The 20,254-nt window shown below is 37.5% G+C and overlaps 1 protein-coding gene and 1 pseudogene across 1 annotated transcript in view; one reads left to right on the top strand and one right to left on the bottom strand.

The window, feature by feature from the left end:
- Window positions 1-20,254, top strand: part of LOC138176042 (coiled-coil domain-containing protein 146-like) — a 245,551-nt gene that overhangs the window by 73,566 nt on the left and 151,731 nt on the right. Inside the window, exon 2 of the mRNA XM_069106784.1 lies at window positions 13,349-13,563. Within this exon, the coding sequence (XP_068962885.1) occupies window positions 13,369-13,563 (195 nt within the window). The 5' untranslated portion in view covers window positions 13,349-13,368. The remainder of the gene's footprint in view (window positions 1-13,348; window positions 13,564-20,254) is intronic.
- LOC138175955 (small ribosomal subunit protein uS19 pseudogene) lies at window positions 14,698-15,198 on the bottom strand (annotated as a pseudogene).

The raw sequence follows: 20,254 nt of genomic DNA, 5'->3' as shown, positions 1-20,254 counted from the left end.
CTTCCCTCTGGAAGCAGAGTTCTACTGTGGCAAAGAGCTCAAAAGTCAAGTAATTAAGTGGCAACATGATCAAGCAAAGGAAGCAAAGCAAGCACAGCAATTCAACTTTAGATTCCTTTTTTGGGGGGACAAAAAGGATCAAAGCATGGAATGGCAGGAAGACAATGAAGTGAGGACTCCTGCACTAAAAGCTTCCAAGAAAAATATGAATTGATTACAGGCCATGGAGGAACTCAAGAAGGATTTTGAATCAAGTAAACAAAGTGGAGGAAAAATTGGGAAGAGAAATGAGAATGATGCAAGAAAATCATGAAAAGAGAGTCAACAACCTGACTGAAGAAAATAACACCTTAAAAAATAGATTAACTCAAATGGCAAAAGAGGCCCATAAAGCCAATGAGGAGAAGAATGCCTTAAAAAGCCAAATTTGACAGATGGAAAAAGAATTTCAAAAGCTCACTGAAGAGAATAATTCCTTCAGAATTAGATTGGAACAAATGGAAGCTAATGACTTCATGAGAAATCAAGAATTATTAAATAGATCCAAACAAATGAAAAAATAGAAGGCAATGTGATATATATTATTGGAAAAACCACTGACCTGGAAAATAGATCCAGGAGAGATAATTTTAAAATTATGAACTGCCTGAAAGCCATGATCAAAAAAAAGAACCTAGAAATCATTCTTCAAGAAATTCTCAAGGAAATTGCCCTGATATTTTAGAACCAGAGGGCAAAATAGAAATTGAAAGAATTTACCTATCACCTCCTGAAAAAGATCCCAAAAAGAAAACTCCTAGAAATATTATAGCCAGGTTCCATAGTTCCCAGATCAAGGAGAAAATATTATAAGCAGCCAAGAAGAAACAATTTGAATATTGTGGAAACACAATCAGGATAACACAGGATCTAGCAGTTTCTACATTAAGGGATCAAAGAGCTTGAAATATGATATTCCAGAGGTAAAAGGAGCTAAGACAAAACCAAGAATCATTTACCCAGAAAAACTGAGTATAATGTTTTGGGGGAAAATATGGTCATTGAATGAAATAGAGGACTTTTAAGCATTCTTGACGAAAAAACCAGAGTTGAATAGAAAATTTGACATTCAGAGACAAGAAGCAAGAGATGGATGAGAAGGTAAACAGGGAAAAGAAATCATAAGGAACTTGTCAAAGTTGAACTATTTACATGCCTACATGGCAAAACAATAATTGTAACTTATGAAACTTTTCTCAGTATGAGGATAGTTGAAGGGAATATAAATTTGTATGTGTGTGTGTGTGTATGTGTGTATGTATATATACATACATATGTCTATATAAGAGGGTGTATGTGCCTATGAATATATATATATGTGAGTGTGTGTATATATGTGTACAGGTATATATAGACAGAGGGCACAGGATCAATTGAATAGGAAGGGATGATACTTAAAAGGTGAAATTGAGAGTTGAGAGAGGAATATGAGACGAGATGGGGAGAGACAGAATGGAGCAAATTATCTCATATAGAAGAGGCAAGGGAAAACTGTTACAATGGAGGGGAAGAACAGGAAGGCAAAAGGGAATGGGTCAACTTTACTCTGATTTAATTAGGAAATTGAATTACTCTCATTGGCTTAGGGAGGGAATGATATACACACTAACTAGGGTATCTTGCCCTATAGGAGAGTAGGGCGGAAGGGAATGAGAGGGGGGATGATGGAGGGGAGGGCACTTTGGGGGGGAGGGTAGTTAGAAGCACACATCTTTGAAAAGGGACAGGGTCAAAGTAGAGAATAGAACAAGTCGGGGGGCGGGATAGGATGGAGGGAAATATAGTCAGTCTTTCACAATATATCCTCTATAGAGATGTTTTTCATAACTACACATGTACAACCTATTATTATCTTCCCATTAAGGGTGGGTGACAAGGGAGGACCGTAAAGAATCTGGAATTCAAAGTTCTAAAATCAAATGTTAAATAAATATTATTATTAATTTTATATTTATAATTATTAAATTATATATAATTTATATTAATTTTATATATTATATATAAATTAAAATTATAATTAATTTAAAATTAATGCAACTGGGATATACAAGCACTGGGGTATGGAGATCCATCTTGCCCTACCAGAGAGTTGGAGGGGTGATGGAGAGGATATAGGATAAAGCAGGTTGGGGGAGGGGGTATACAGTGGGATCTCTGTTTTGGGGAGGTGGGTAGGGGAAAGATGGGAAGAAAATTTGTAACTCAAAATCTCGTGTAATGAATGATGTAAACTAAAAATAAACATAAAATTTAATTTAAAAAATAAAAAATCACTTTGGTAGATGTGTAGAATTTGGATTGGAGAGAATGGTTATTGTTTGTTGCTGTTGTTTGTCCTTCATTCTCAAAGAGGACCATGACATCTGGGAGGTGATGCCATGACACACAAGTGATTGGATTTAAGTGAGGGAGGGTGTGCAAAGTCCAGTAGCCAGTTATAGACAGGATGACTTGAGAAGGCCCTAATAAGGGATGCCGATAGGATATGGTAGCCCCAAGAGGAACAATAGAACCCAAGGGAAAGCAGAAAGTAGAGGATAGTAGAGGTGGGGGAAGGAAGAGGGTAGACCAAAAAGGGGAGTTTAGGATGGTCCTGAAAACAAATTTTTGCTTACTTTACAATTTTGTCGTATTACATGGGTTCTTATCAATAAGTTGGCACCTCATTTCTTGAGCAATGGTGTTTTCCTTTTATCTTCCCAGCCTCTCCATCTAGAGTTAGATGACATTGTGTGGTCTAGTATACATTTTAAATGATTTATTTATTATAAACTCAATATTAAGCACCAGTTCATTAAATCTAACTTGAAGGTATTTACACTTAAATAAATGTGCTTAAGATTTTAAGTCTGAAAACTATACTAAGATTTTTATAATACTCTTTAGTATTTAGGACTCTACAGTCACTCCCTTTTAATCTCTTAACAGGATTCCTTGTCTAATTAATCCTCCTTTAGGGTAGATCTTCCTGATTTAGAGGCTAACTATATATCTGCTATTCCATAGTGCCTCTCAATGAAAGTATTGATAAACCTTTTTTTTTTATTAGTTTGAAATATGAAACTTTCCCATGGACATATAGCTAATAAGTCTCACCAAGGACTTGAACCAGTTCTGGCAACAGGTGTACTTCCCACTATACCATGCTATCTATGAGGTAAAAAGTAGTGTGTGGGAGGGATACCAAGCGGAAGAAATAGTATGAGAAAAGGCACAGAGACAGGAAAGAGCAGCAAGCGCGTTAGCAAGTTAGGAAGAGCGCAGTGAAAAATACAGTTAAAGCGTAATATGTGCTAAGAGTAACGTGATAGGATGCTAGGAAGGTGAACTGGAGCTGTATCATAGAGGGCTTTGAAGGCCAGGATGAGTTTGGGTTTAATTTGGCAGGCAGAGAGGGAGTCATTGAAAATGGTGTTAAGTACTCTGTATTAGGAAGATTAATCTGGCTGTAGTGTGTGGGAGGGGTCACAAGTGGGAAAGATTTAAGGAAATAGGTTGTAAGTCAATTGCAGTAGGCCAAGTTACAGGTAACAAAAGTCTAAACCAGAGGTGTTGCATTGACAGTGGAAAAGATGTTAGATACAAAAGATCTTTTGAAGAAACATTTGTTAATCCCTGTTTCAGCAGGAGGTCTAGTGAGTATAGTTTTACCCTGCTGAAAGGAGGGGAACTGAAGGATGATGTGATCTGTGAACTCCCTATGGAAGATGGGAGTGGGATGGGGAAGCCTAGAAATTTTTGGTTTGGGGATAGGGTAGGGAAATGGAAGGTTAACTGAGCCAGTGGTGAGCTGATTGCAATTGAAGAATATTTGTTACCCCAAATTGGTTATGAGCAATTGGGGGTCTCTCTGGCTCACTGATCTGCTTAAAGAATGATCTGCAGGGACAGCAAATTTACTTTCAGTTCAAGCAGATTGCCTGGAAGTGTTTACCTTGTGCTGAGGCAGGGTGAATTATATTTTCACTCTTCACTTTTCCTCTCCATCACCAAAGAAGCCATGAGGTTCAGGGATATCTTCTTTCCTCTACCCCTTTCTCTTTCCTCCCTCTGTTCAAACAGAGCTGAAAATTTTTTTATTGCTCTATTCCCCATGACTGATGATAATGTTTAAACTTTTTATCTTTTATAAATGTGTTCCTTTTTTTCTGTAGCCATATCATTACTTGAAATAACAATGTACAGAAGGGATAGGAGGCAACTCTGGGAATTTATTGTTTTCTGTTGATTTTTGTTTTTCATTTAACAGATTATATATGCCAAAACCCTGTAGTTCTGGTGTGGAAGGCTAAAAGACCTCCCTCAGGGTTATTGAGTTATAATTTAGTTTTATGAATAGCCCTATAATTCTCCTAAGCAAACCCTAAATCTTGAACTCAGAGCTCACATAGATTTCCTCTGGATAACTTAACAGACTGAAGCCATGATGGTGCTTAGGTCATGAGCCTTAGTCCCTGGGCATAGTCTGGAAAATTAATAGCCGCTAGACTCCTCCCCAATACCCCCTCTCCATACTTTGGGCTCCACAGCCAACACATAATATTACACTTGGTTACTCATCTAGTGTGGAGCCAAATGTGAATCAGGTGTTTAAGCCCAAGTCACTGGCACAGATGGTTGTGCTGTAACCAGAAATAAGGAAGTCAGGTAGAGAAGCAGGTTTGGAGAAAAAAGAGATATGGTTAGTTTTTGACATGTTGAGTTTTTAAAATGATGACAAAACACCCCAGTAGAGACATATAAGATAAGCAATTGAAAATGTGAGGGTGGACCTTCAAGAGTTTGCTGTCATTTTTGCTGTTTTGTTTTTACCTTATGGACAGACCAGGAGTGTTTGGGTGCTGCAGTTCACTACAGTAGCATTAATACAAATGTTCTGAATTGACTACATACTATCAGCCCTCTTGGGAACAACTGAACCCCAAATTACTGATCTTTATTTCTTTCTTTTTTTAACAAAAGCTATATCACAAATAATTAGGTTCAGTGGCTAGTATGACAAAAAGAGAAATGACTTCTTGCTTTATTCACATTCCCATTGTCCCTAAGATCATGATGCTAGCATACCTTCAAGTGGTTGGCACTGCCTCCATGTAAAAGGAATATTTTAAAATATGACAAAAAAAGTAGCCTCTATGGGGGCTTGTGGGGTTTTACACTCCACAGTGGGCTCCCAGTAAAACACTTGTCTGCAATGGTCTTGGGAAAATTGTTCCATGATGACATTAAGAGTTCAGAAATAAAAACAGCTTCAAGAGAAGGATCACCTATGTTTACATCAGAAAAGAGGAAGGAAGTGGTGAATGTCTTACCAAACAGTGCAGTTTTTACTGAATAATTGCCTAACTGACCACTGTGAAGCTTCCTATTTTTTTCCGGTGGTGGTGTGTGTATAGATATTGATAAAAAATACAGCTATCTGTTTATATACATATATGTACACATATATTTTGCCACAAGGAGGGTTTTATTAATATTCTTTAACAGATTAAGAAACAAATACAACTGCATCAAGCCTCCTTCCATTGTTCTTTAAACAGAATTAGGTACCACTGTTTGATGTCACTTTTAGGTATAGTTAGAATCAATTGCCATCCCATCCAGAGTTCAGGCAATACAGAGCACACTAAACTAGCCCTTCAATGACATCAGGCACAAGTAAATGATCACAACTAGTGAATACAACACACATTAAGAATGAAAAAGATAAAAAAAAAATTTATGCAGCTCGATCAGCAGATGATGAGTACAATCCAGTTTCCAGCAGTGCATGTTATGCACACATCATTTCACAGTGTTACCAGAGTCTATAGCAAGAACTTAATTATTTCCAATTCTGTTTTATACATGTTTAGTGAAATTCCATAGGCCTGTGCACAATATTCACAATATCTGTAACGATAATGATAATTAGAATCCAGGCAAATGGCAATTAAGACCAGATAATGTGGAATTAAAAAGGTTTGAGAAATGACATTTATGGGTAATTTAGTCATGTTATTAATAAGACCAGCACTCTGTCAATAAAAGGATGGTTATTTGGCTGTTGCTCTTAGACCAAAAGACAATCATGGCGGTGGGCTCACTACATACTCTTCTAAGAGTAGGTGTTCATTGAGAGACTGAGAGTGACATGGGCACCTTAGGACTGAGAATCTACCTCCATATACAGACGGTCCCCAGCCTTGGGTCATCTATTCAAAGAATTTATGCCCCACCCAAGCCTGGGCAGAACACAATAGCTACCTTACCAGGGTGGGGTCTTGCAAAGTCCTTCCAGAGACTGAACCTTCCAAATCAGGACTTTAGAAAAAGGGAGGGGGAACTCTGAATCCTTCCAAATCATTGGTTATTAGTAATCATTTCTCTCAATAATATGTGGCACACTTTCACTACAGAATATTATTCATCAAGCTAGTGTCTAGGAATTCTAAATTAATGACATTTAATTTTCTGGGTAAAAGTATTTGTGGTTTAATAAAATGTGAATGAAATTTGCTGTCATCACACAGATCACAATTATCAAAAAGTGATAATAATTTGTTCTTTAACCAAGACAAAAAGAAACATTGTTATCACACACACACATCACACACACTCTCTCTCTCTCTCTCTCTCTCTCTCTCTCTCTCTCTCTCTCTCTCTCTCTCTCTCTCTCTCTCTCTTTCTCTCTCAGCAAGTAGGTATCTTTTTTCTTTTTGGAGGGAGGAAGGCAGGGTAGTTGGGGTTCAGTGATTTGCCCAAGGTCACACAGCTAGTAAGTGTTAAGTGTTACTACCTTACACAATGCCTAACGCATAATTGGTGCTAAATAAATGTTTGTTAATTGATTACCTCATGGTAGATTATGTCTTTCATCTTGTTTGTTGGTCTCTTGTTTTTGTATGATATAGTTTCTTATCACCATCTTTAATAGAAATTTGAGCCCAGTTTTGAACATGTTAAGTTTCATGTTTCCTCTGTTAGCCATATAAACAGGCAAAAATATACAGCAAACAGAAATATGATAGTGGGGTGCCTTGGGAAGAGGTTGTATAGAGATACAATTTTTGATATCTGTAGAGAGTTAAAAATTGAACTATGGAGAACTTCTAGCCAAGATGGCTACCAGAACAGAGGAAAACATCAGCGAACCATGCCTTCTCCAGCAAAAACCTAAAAAATACACTAGTTTGAATCAGGAAGTCCAAGGAGAAACTTCAGTAAGTAATTGAAAAAAGCCACACCAGAAGCCCCTGGGTGTTAGGAAAGAGGGCACCAATAAAGCTAGTGCTAGTGCAAGTAAATATGCTGCCAGCCTCCCTGTGTGACCAGAGATGGGCAGGAGACACATGTAGTCTGCAGAGCCTTATATCTAAAGGCAAGAAGATCAGAAGGTTCCCCCAAGAAAGTCACAGGGTGGTTGGAACCCCACACCTGGGACTTTGGAAGTCACCAGGAACAGCAGTGACCAGTTAAGACACAGAAGCCCTCAGACTAGGATAGCCAGGGCTCCAAGGTCCCTAGGATTCTTTCTTGAGATGTCATAGAAGACTCTGAAGATCCAGTGCTATAGATCTCAAAGATCCAGGAGGTGCAAACCCCACTAGTAAGAGGTCAGCGCAGGAGATGAGATGAAGTCAGGTCAAGACCAAAGAAAGACAACCACCCAATCCAAAAGCACAAAGCACAAATTCTGGGGCTAAGTTTGGAGAAATGAATAAAACAAATAAGACAAGGACCATGATAAAGAGTTATTGTAGATCCAGAGATGCCCCAAAATCCAGCAGACTCAAAGGAAAAAATTATATTTTCCACAAAGACTTTATGGATACCTAGAAGAAATGTAATGATAAAAAGTGAAATTTTTAAAATGTGAAGAGAATTGGGAGAAAAAAGAGAGGGAAAGAAGGAAGGAAGGAAGAAAAGAAAGCAGAAAGAAGAAAGGAAGGAAAGACAAAAGAAAGGGAGAGAGGAAAGAAGGAAGATAAAGCATTTGTTTACTATGTTTCAAGCCCTGTGCTAAGTGCTGGGGAAACAAATACAAGCAAATAAGATAATCCCTACACCAAAGGATCTTATATTTTAATGAAAGCAGACTATACTATAGTACTAAATGTACACATTAGGTGTACTATAAAGCAGGAGGGATAATAATGTGGCCAATGATGAGTAGTAGAGTCTGGAGAGATTCCAGGTGAGAGTGAATTACTGGAGAATAAATAATTTAGAAGAAAAAATAGTATAACTTACCTGATAAACTCCCTGAAAATGAAAATAAACCAGACAAGAATGTATTACTCCACAAGATGAAAAAAAGAATTAGAACAAAATCAAAAGATTAAAGCAATAAAAGAAATTATAATTGTAATATTTGATAGTAAGAACAGGTAGGTCAATAAATCAAGGAAAGATAATTTAAGAATAAGGAAAGATAATTTAAGAATCAGGATTCTGGGGGTGGCTAGGTGGTGCAGTGAATAGAGCACCAGCCCTGAAGTCAGGAGGACCTGAGTTCAAATCTGACCTCAGACACTTTACATACTTACTAGCCATGTGACTTTGGGCAAGTCACAACCCCAATTGCCCTCCAAAAAGCAAAAAAAAAAAAAAAGAATCAGGATTGCCTGTAAAGCATGATTAAAAAAAAAAGTCTAGATTCTATATTTCAAGAAATCATAAATGAAAAATGCTTAGATCTATTAGGTTCATAAGATAAAATAAATATTGAAAGAATCCAGTGATCATCTCCTGAAAAAAACCTTGAAAGGGTAAGTCCCGGGAATGATGTACCCAGAATCTAGAGCTTCCACATCAAAGAAAAAATTCTGTAAGTATCCAGAAAGGAATTCAAATTCAGTGAACCATAGTCAGTATCATACACAATGCCTTGTAGTGTCTATAAACAAAAAGAGAACTTGGAATATAATATTTTAAAAGGCAAAAGGCAGTGCCTTACAACCAAGAACAACTTACCTTGCAAAGTTGAGTATAATTCCAGAGGGAATACAAACAGGCAGACACACCCCACATGTAAACACACACACACACACACACACACACACACACACACACTAATGGAATGGAGGACTTTAATGTATTTCTGATGAAAGACCAAAACAGCATGAGCTTTTACATGCAAGCACATCCCCAATTGATAAATTGTCAAAGGATATGAACAGGCAGTTTTCAGATGAAGAAATTAAAACTATCCATAGTCATATGATAAAATGTTGGAGATGTGGGAAAATTGGAACACTGATGCTTTGTTCGTGGAGTCATGAACTGATTCAACCTTTCTGGAGAACAATTTGAACTATGCCTGAAGGGCTATAAAACTGTGCATAACCTTTGACCCAGCAATACCACTTCTAAATCTTTATCCCAAAGAGATCATAAAAATGGGAAAAGGACCCACATGTACAAAAATATTAATAGCAACTCTGCAGGGGCCAAGAAGTGGGAATAGAGGGGATGCCCATCAATTGGGGAATGGCTGAACAAGTTGTGGTATATGAACATAATGGAATACTATTGTGCTATAAGAAATGATGAGCAGGCAGACTTGAGAATAACCTGGAAAGATTTACATGAACTGATGTTGAGTGAGGAGAGCAGAACCAGGAGAACATTATACACAGCAACAACTGCAGTGTGTGAGGACTGATTTTGATAGACTTAATTCTTCTCAGCAATGCAAGGATCTTAAGAACTCCAAAAGACTCATGGTGGAAAATGCCATCCACATCCAGAGAAAGAACTATGGAATCTGAATGTAAATGAAAGCATGCTATTTGCTCTCTCTTTTTTGTTATTGTTTTGTTTTGTTCCTTCTTTCTCATACTTTTCCCCATTGGTTCTGATTCTTCTTTACAACATGACTAAGGTGAAAATGTTTAATATGAAAAAAGTTTATTCTTTGGATTCTTCTTGACAGACAGCTCTGTGACTATTTTTTTTTTTAATCACAGTGGTAGAATTGAATGGGTTACTCTAAATTTGAGATTTCAGTATGATTACTTTGGAATTAATTTTGTTGCATATAAAATCAAGAATAAAGGTTCAAGAAGATCATATTAAAGGAAAAAATGCAAACACAAACTCTTAAAAAACCTAAAAAGAATTTTTTTTTAATAGTTAGAGGGTGCTGAGTCATGACGTAGTGCTACTATTCTAGTAACTAGAGAAGAAACAAATGTCCCTTCAGAGCTTAGTTGTCTTCAAAGGGTATTAAGGGAGTTAATTTTTTTTCTTTTTTTAAAATGTATTTATTTACTTTTAGTTTACAACATTTATTTCCACAAAGGGGAGTTAAATTTTAAAAAACAAACTCATACCACAGAGGACCTGTAATATAAAAGGAATACACACACTAGTGTGAAAAAGAAGAAGCTATGTGTATTTCTCAGAATTGGGAGCTTGAAAAGAGGAATATACGAACATTAAGGAAAGGATAGGGGAGTAGGTATATGAACCTTACTCTTGTCTGAAACAGACTAAGGAAGGTTGAACACAGATACCACACATGTTAACAGTTTAGAGTAGAAATATATCAAATTCAACAGGGTGACACTTTTATTGGGGAGGAGGTAAAGAGGAAAGTTGATATTAAGGAGGAAATAAAATGAAATAAACTTCCTAATCTTAAATGGAGGATTAAAATGGAAAACAATACAAGTAAAAGAATTGTAAAGAAGGGTGATAGGTAAATTGGGGAATAGCTGAACAAATTGTGATATATGAACGTAAAGAAATATCATTGTTCAATAAGAAATAATTGAAGAGGTTTCAAAGAACCCCAAGGACCAAGGAGTATGAACTAATACAGAATGAAGTGAGCAAACCCTGAAGAACAATTTATAGAAGAACAGCTCCGAAAGACTCAAGAACTCTTAAAATAATGACCAGTCAAGTCAAGAGGGCCATTGCAACATTTTTTAGGACACAGAGAACAGAAGGAAGTTCAAAAGGAAGCATGGATATGCCAGACAGTTTTGAAAGGAGCATGTGGAATTTATTATATACTTTTAAAAAATGGTTTGAAAGGGAGCCTCAACGTTTTATATAAAACCACCTTTTTGTGTTCATCTTTAATAACTAGACATGCTCATCTTTTTTTTCTGTTTAAATTCAGAAATTTAAAAAAGTAATTGAACCATAGAAGTAGGTAAGATCACCAAGAATGTAGAGAGAAGGCCAGAACTTTGGAGGGCTCCTACATTTAAGTGTAGCCCATTTAATCTCAGGTTCCTTATCCCAATTTCACCTCCCACCTGCAATTAGTTCCCAGGGTTAGGCTGACTTTATCTCCCCATCAAGGTCCTAGGGGGTGTCTCTGAGGAGTCTGGGTAATTCTTTAACCACCTTTATCAGCTCTAGCCCTAATTCCATTGTGTCCCCCCCCCCAGAAGTAGTTTCAGTGAACACCAATTAACTTTTAAAAGGTGTATTAGGGTAAAAGCAGAGCTACAGATATTCCAAAAATTTGACATATTCTCCATGAATACATACAATGTCCATTGAAAATGCTCTCGTGCTTACAAAGCACATGTTACAAGGGGCTAGCTCACAGTACTTTGTTATGGAAGTCCTTTTTTTCCCACTTGTGGGATGCTTAAGAAGTTCCCCTTAGGTATAATAATGGTGTCCATCTGTCCTCATCTTACTGAAAGATGTGCCAGGACACTGATGGGAAGATGAAAAATCCAAAATCCTGTAGACTGTTCACAGTTCCCCAACTCATCCTCTAGCCACAAAAAGGGGGAAGAAGATCTGGCCAAATCTGGAGCCAAGGCCTCTCCTCAAAAACCCCTCCCCACTGTAGTTCCTCTTCAAGAGTATGCTAGAAGACCACAGTGGCTCTAATTTCTGGAACTTATCTCTTCTCAACTCAGCAGATGATCCTGATATGCAACCAAATGTCTTGGCCTATCTGAGCATGATACTTACATGACATCATTTTAGTCATTCTGGTTGGAAGCCCTTTTATTACCTAGTCGAAGGCCTATGGTTTCATCCCCTTCCTTACATAAAGGATAGGAAGAAGATAAGAAGCCAGGAGAGGAGACAGAAAAAGGATAGCTGGGAACATAAGAGGAAAACTCTGAGGATGTACCGTCATCAAAGCCAGTGGAGGTCAGAGCATGGCTGTTCATTAGAGCCAAATGCTGCTTAGAGGTCAAGGGAAACAAAGATGATGGGGAAAAGAGCCATTTATTTAGTGACCTTGGTGAGAGGTCACATAATATTTGTATTGGATTATTTTATTTCCTTGGACATGATCCCACAGCTAGAGGCCCTCGTGGCCAAACTTCTAGTCCTGGCCAACCATGTTTGTTAATAGCCCCTCTGCAACGTTTGCAGTTTGTTGTTTATTGTCCAAAACACCCTTAAGCACAAAGCAATTTAAAATAGTATTAAGTGTGATAGAGAGGGTAGAACTTATGTGAATTACTTACTCAGAGAGTCAAGAAAATCCTTTTCCTTAAATTTTTGTGTTAAGAGGAAATTAGACAAATAGATTTGTCACAAAGCATTTTTTTTAATTATGCTTCCTAAATTTCCCTATTCTTAGTTGGATATTTAAACAAAGCAGTCTATTTCTGTCCCTATTTAGAGAGAAATATTCATTTAGTCAACAAGCATTTTATTAAGTTCCTACTTAGTGCCAGGTACTATGCTAAGCACAGGGGTGCTAGGTGGCGCAGTGGCTAGAGTGTTGGGCCTGAAGTCAGGAAGACTCCTCCTCTGTGTAATGTGTTACCCTAGGCAAGTCACTTAAGCTTGTTTGCCTCAATCTCCTCAGCTGTAAGATAAGCTGGAAAAGGAAATGGTAAACCACTCCACTGTCTTTGCCAAGAAAACCCTAAATGGGGTCCCAAAGAGTCAGACACGATTGACAAACAACCCAACAACAATATGCTGAGCATTAGGGATATCAGAACAAGACAAAACAAAAAAAGTCCTTGCCCTCAAGGAGCTTCACTAACTCTTTTCTCTCTTTTTAAACCATTTTTTCACATCAATTTCATTTATAAATGAAAGGAATTGGAAGGAAGCTGTGATTTCATTGACATAGGGAACTCCTAGTAAGGTAACTCTACTAATGTAGGTTGGCACCAGTTCTGCAACATATAGTTTGGCCAGGGCAGTGAAAGGGAAGTGATTTGTCCAGGGTCATATAGCCAATATGTATCAGAGTCTTGAACTCAGGTCTTCCTGACCCAGAGGCCTGCTCTTTCTCCTCCATACTTCATTGCCTCTACTACAAATGAGAAGGTTCTTAAATAATGAGTATAAGAAGATGTATTCTTTTTCTTTTCTTTTTTAGAGCTGTGAAAATTGTCAAATATGGATAAGGATAGTTCCAGTTCCAGTGATTCTGATGAAGAATCTAAAAAGAAAAAGTCAAAGCAGCGTAAATCATCCATCCCATTTTTACAAGCTCAGTTAGAGTTTATGGCTGCTGTTGTACCTACAATTAATATTCAGGATGAACGCTTCATTGACATAAGTACAACTCCTGCATTTCAGTGTCTAGATGAGGTATGACTATCTTTTTACTTTATTATAGAGTGTTCAGTATTGTTATTGACTTTTAAAGGTTTTTGTTTGTTTTTTTAAGCCCAGGGATGGGGGACGAGGGGTGGGATATTCCTTCCAGTGATGTAGATCACAACCCATTCATCCCTGCCCAAACAGAAGGACTCTTGTTTATGTCCTCATGTCAGTTTGCCACCAAGGATCCATCTAATATACTATGGGCTTTCCCTGAAACTTTTTGACAATACATGAATACCTCTGGAGCACCAAGGTGCCCATTACCTTAGCCCTCCCTTTCTTCATCTGTCTGGCCCATCTTTTTTAATCATGTATTTCTTTGAAGACGTCCTTCATATCACTTCTCTGTAGTTCCTTGTGTTATAGCTTGTATCTCCATTGCCTTTTGAGTTGTCTGCAACTTCCATTTTTAAGAGGTTATAGTGTTCTATGGCACAGACATTGAATGTCACTGGAAAAAAAAAGAATGTTAGCATTCAATTTAAAAAAAACAAAGATGGTCCTTTGTTTCAAGAAGAAGCTTCGGGTCATTAAAGTAATCTTTCAGCTTCCTAGAAGCAATCCAGCCTCTTCTCCTGCTGTTAATTTTGGGTCCCATTCAATACATATACATATGTACATACACATGTGTATATATTTATATATACACATATATACAAACATTGACATATGTGTGTGCATATATACACAATAAACATGTGCATGTATATACAAACATATGTGTGTGCATGTATATACACACCCCAATGAATCAGTTCTATAGGTTGCCCAGTCAATTGCATATAATGGTCTAGACAATAGGTATTTTTAATCTACATAGTTTTTCCTATGTACAAAGTGTAGCCAAACTCTTTTGAGTAATTTTGAAACTCATGTGGAAGGTTCTGCAGTATTCTGGAACTCTTTGTGGTCAATATAGTGTCATCCAAAACAGAAGCATACATGGGATTTCACCATCTATATCCCTCTTCAGCCCAGGTTCTACACTCAATCTCTTTCATGACGGTTTTTTTTTTTTTTGCAAGAATGCCATCCATCTCCTTGTTTTATGTTTTGTTTTATATTGATAGAGAATTATCAAGGTTATCTCCATTGTTATATTATTTCAAGGACTTAAACTTTTTTTTTATAAGAATCTTCTTATTTTTATTGTTGGGATCCAGGTTATTTGAGAGGGATGAAACGAGAGGAGTGGGTGGCTCCAATACCCGGTCAGCCATGTTTCACAGGCTTGTAGGTGGTAGAGAATTCGCACAGGTAGTGTCCAATCATCTAGGGCTTAATTTCTACCTGACTGAAGGTCTTGCTGTTATAGACGCCCACCATACTTCCCACCATCTCACGCAGGATAATCATGTCTCGAAGATGTGTCTTCACTACCTCAGGCTTTTCCATGAGGGGGGCCTCCTTCTTGGCCTTCCTCAGGTGCTTCAGGAGGGAATGTTGTTTGCGCCTCAGACCCCTGTTGAGTCGCCGTCGATGTTGAGCGCTGTACAGCTGCATGAGCTGTTCATAGGACTTGTCCAGCAGCTGATCCAGGTCCATGCCGTGGTAGGTGAACTTCCAGAAGGTTCGCTTCTTCTTCTGTTCCACTTCTACCATCTTGTCTGCTGTCAGGAAAAGACCACTCCCGATTGCGCAGGCCAAGGACTTAAAATTTTGACATGAATTGAAGATACCTTGCTGGGATAGAAACTAGGGCAATGTTTTGCTCTGTTGAACCAGATTTTTGTTTCCCTCAGTAGTCAACAAACATATCGCACATGCCTAGAATCTTTTGGCTACTTGTGTGATGGTAATAATGTTAAAATGTTGCTTGTGGAAGCTTTGCTTTTCCCCTTATCAAGGATGCCTTGATGCGTTGTATATGTAGGTCTCATAAAAATGTATTTATCTGGGAATATGGGTTGATAATTTAGAAGCCTATTTAAAACTTCCTGTTTATTTCAATTGAAGATATTAGTAATATTTATCTGGTTTAAAAGCTCTTTCCAGACATGTCCCCATCTCTCCTTAGAAAGTTGGGTCAAGAACAAAATACTTTTCTTAAAGAAATGGATTAAGAGTACAAACTAAATTTTGAACAAAAACTATCTCTGATTTTATTAAGATCCTTGCCTAACCCTTTTACCTGAAGTAAGTGGGCTAGGACCCATCCTTCATTCAGAAAGGACTGAGATATTAATCTCTGGGAAGAGACCCTTGTAATTGTTGAGAGCAGTGATCAAATGGTTATTTTTCTGAAATATTAATCCCAAACTGTGTTTTAACATGTGACAATTTCATTGTTCAAGATTCCCTTCAATGTTACCTTAAGTATCACTCTGGGATAGAAGGACATGTCTGAAGGCATGGGGGTAGGGGAAGGAGGGAATTCTGCTAATATGGACATCTCTCTAAACTAGAAGTACTTGGATATCAGGGTATAATATTAATTTTTTAAACTGTTTCTAGCAGACTTTTGCCTAAAATGAAGAGTAAAGGTTTTTGTTTTTGTTTTTAAAGCAATTGGGGTTAAGTAACTTGCTCAAGGTTACACAGTCAGGTCTTTCTGAGTGGGTGCTAAGTGTCTGAGCCTGGATTCGGTCCCAGGTCATCCTGACTCTGGGTCTGGTGCTCTTACTTGCTGTGCTACCTGGCCGCCCCAAGAGTAAAGTTTTAATATTTTTTCTTTGACAATAGTAATTGATGTTTGTTTGGTTGCTTTTGTGTGGGAGGAGGGTAATAATAACATAAGGGATTTTTTTCTCAAACCTTTGGTATCATCCTCCACCTTCAGATACCTTGAGAATCAATTCTTCAGTAATCTCAGAATTACATTCAGCTCAGAATTCTCTGTGTATTTTGTTTGGTCTGACTGCATTTCCCATCTTTGTTTTTTTCATTGACATTTCTATTTTGTCAAGAATTACATCTGGTACTATGATTTTACAATCCAAATATAGACTTTCCTTTATAGGCAATGATGAAAAGAGGTTAGTATAATTGATTTAGAATTTAGTATAAAGAGTTTTATAGTTCTTTTCTATTTTTTTTCTGTAATCCTCCCAGTTTCATCCTTAAATGCCTTCAAGATGACTTTGCTTAGATAGTTTTTTCCCCAAGCATTCCTTTAACTTGACCTTCTTTCCAATGCTTCTCACTTTTTTTTTTAATAAGGCAATACTACTAACAATCTTTTACCATCCTTTTTTGTATGTTTTTGCAAATGAGCTTATATTACAAATTGGTGTTGTCCTTGGCTGGCATATCTTTCCATTTGATATATAAAACAAGTTTTTCTTGAATGAGGCAGGTTTTTAACTTGTTTGATGTCCTGATTATGGCAAACAATTTGTACTGGTTTACATCTATATGAAATTGTTATAATCGATATTGATATCTTTTACTCTAACCTTTTCCCTCTTTGGGGGCCTCAATCATACTCTTAATATTAATTTGATAATTAAGTTACGTACTATATCTTTTTATCATTTTTTTCTAATCCTATATTAAATTTGATCTTTTTTCTAATAAGTTGATGGTCAAAATGTAAGACAGCTGATTCAAGAATGATACCCACATCAGTAATGAATAATTTCTTTATCTGTTATTTTCATTTTTTGTGATCTTTTTTGATGTTTCCCACTTCTTTTCTTAAAAAAAGTATTTGTTATATTAGGCATAAAATTCTGTATAATAATAATAGCTAAGATTCTTACATCATTTTAAGGTTTACTTAACCTGTGAGGTCATGTTTTTCTTGTGAAAATGAATGAGTCCTTCACTTTGGGGTCACCAAATATCAAAATATGTGTTGATTTAATTTTGAAGGCCTTATAAAGTTCTTCATAGAAATCTGTTCTCTTCATCCTTGGCAACAGATTTTATAAGGCATGCAAGTGTAATGGGAATGTAAATTTTAAAGATCTTCCCTGCCCCTAGGCTAAAGTGCACCTGGAGCCTGGGGAGGGAGGCTTGTTTTTCAGTAGATACTTCTTGATTGGCCAGTGAGTCAATAAGGTTGTTACATTCTCTGAGCCAGGAGAAGGCTATATAAGTCCTGATGTGAGGCTTTGTTTTGGGGCTTACTTTGAGAAGTGTTTTGTGATTTGATATGGATTCTGGGAAGCTGTTGTCTGGAGCCCTCCCGGCTTTGAAAAACCCAGATGTTGATTGGGTATGGATGTAATGGTTGGACAGTTTGAAATCTGTCTACTTGATCTGTTTCTGTCTTGATAATTCTGTCTGTATATTCTGAAGTTTGCAGTGCTGACCTTTTTCCCCTGAACGAGGTAAATGATATATGTTTGACTGATTAAAGTAAGCTTGTTAACCCATTTTGAATTGCTTTCCTTTAACAAAGCAGATCTAAGAATCTGTGGTGGCAGCAAACCCTGAGGACGCTTGGGGTGCTTGCTGCTACAGCAAGTTAAAATTTTTTCTCCATGATGGTCTTTTTGCAAATACATGAGTACTGCAATATGAAATGACAAAGTATGCCTTTGTCATCCACAAAAAGTCATATCGCAATTCCTTTACTTGTCTTTCCAAGGAAAACCTGTGATACATTCTTATTTTAGCTGAAATTTACTTTTTTGTTCTGATTTTGCTGATAGTGAGAACGTCAAGACTGATACATTTTTAGTTCCTTCCAGGTATTCATTGGTAAGTGGATAAGAATCTCACCCTAAGAGTACCAACAAGGAAGTTAACTATGATAGATGGTCTAAAATGTGTGTGGTTAACACCCTTTGTCCCCCTTTGCTCCACTCTGTTGCTGTCATCATAGAATGAGAAGGTGTTAACACAGGTCTGAGGGCAATTTTGTCATTTCTTTTGTTTTAAGCATTGCAAAAGTCAAAGAAATGCTCACCAAGAGGCCAGTCCACAGGTGATGACCTTCTTTGTATTGAATTCATCTGTTCCTTGGAAAATTGACATGATCTGTGGTTGGAACCACCTTCAGTGTGCTTCCCACCTGCCAGAGCTTAGACTTTGCAGTCATAGCCTCTAAGAACCCAGGGTCCCCTCTCCACCATGGTAAGGCACTGAAATCGTTTTGTGGAAGTGGCTAGAGCATTATCAAAAATAATTTATTAGACATACAGAATATGTGTCAGGTACCATGCTGTATCCTAGTAAGTTAAACCAGCCTGGTACCCTTCCTGCTCTTAGTAAGTTTACAGTGAATAACAGTAATGCAGTCGGAAATGCTAAAAAGTATAGAGAAGAATGAATAAACTTTTTTAAAAGTTCATCTTAGGTGAAGTGAGACAACTCATTTTTTGTATTTGTATCCCATAGCCCAGTGTATGGCATATAGTAGATGCTTTAAAAATGTTATACATTGTGTACATATTTTCTACAGCACAATTTAAAATATCATATTTTGTTATAATAATAATAATTTGTATTTATATACCACTTTAAGGTTTGCAAAAGAGTTTACAAACATTACCTCATTTTACAATATATATGTTTAAAAATATTTATTATTTTTTTCCCTCCTGGACTTGCAATTTCTTTGAGGTGGGAAATTCTGGTGTAGAAACTTCCTCTAGTTATGTGGAAGACAATTTATCTGTCACCATATAAAATATTGTGTTTATTTTCTGGAGTACAAAGTTAAGTGACTTGTGATAATCACACAGCCATTATATAGCAACAAAAGGATGTAAACCTAGATTGGCCAGACTCCAGTTGAGCAACATATCTCCTCCCTCCCTCCCTCCCTCCTGGGGGAAGTGAAAACTTTTCAGAACTTCCCTCACCTTTCCCCCACTCCTTCTTCTGCTGTTAATCAGCAGCAAGCTCTTTCAGGAGGCTTTCAGATTTCCCGCCTCTTCGGGCCCCTCCTCCCTTTCCCTTGCTGTCAATCAGCCTCCTTGGCAGCCTCCTTTATTGTTTACCATTGGGGAAGATGTTCACACTGAGACTTGAGCCCGCCCCCCCCCCCCAAACAATGGGAGAAGGGGCCCCATTACGGTATAAATTCTTGTTCTGCCTTTTGTAAAGTGCCTCTTCCTTATGATGGGTCATGGGGAAGACCGCCCTCTTCACCTGGGGAAGAGAATAAATTCCTGTTCCTATCTTAAGAGATCTCTGTGTTCATGACTAAATTTTGGATGAGATTTTTCATCACACACACTTCTTTCCTTCCTTCCTCCCTCCTTTCTTCCTTCCTTCTTCCTCTCCTCTCCTTTCCTTATCTCCTTCCTTTTTTCCCACCTTCCCTGCCTACCTCTCTCTTTCTTTCCTTCCATCCTCTTCCTCTGTCCACAGAGGAAATCATACCCTTACCCATGGATTCTCTGCTCAAAGGGATATAAATTTGGGTCGCTGAAACCTCACAAGATATCTTGGGGTTTGTGGCCTATATTTCTTTTTTAAGGACCATGCCTTAAACCAAAATCACTCAGACTCTTTTTGATTGGCCAACAATAGGTCCCACCCCAAGCCTCATTTAGGCTTTATTTGGGTTCTGTTGGCTCAGAGTGAGTGTAAATAGCAGTTGTTTCTGTTCTGGCTAGAAACCCTGAGGGTCTTCCCCTCGCAGATTTATTTTTTTTTAAAACTAAGTAAAAGAGGTCATTCTTTGCCTCATTTCCTTTTACCTAGTGTTAATCATTGACTGGGCATTGCCTCAGATAAACTGAGACCTGGGAAAGACCTTAGCTGAAAAAGGCCAAGATCT

This window comes from Petaurus breviceps, unplaced genomic scaffold, assembly GCF_028583685.1.
Source record: "Petaurus breviceps papuanus isolate PSGF00001 unplaced genomic scaffold, PetGlider_PUasm1.0 80, whole genome shotgun sequence".
NCBI classification, from domain to species: Eukaryota; Metazoa; Chordata; class Mammalia; order Diprotodontia; family Petauridae; genus Petaurus; species Petaurus breviceps.
This window is presented reverse-complemented; position numbering and strand designations above follow the sequence as displayed.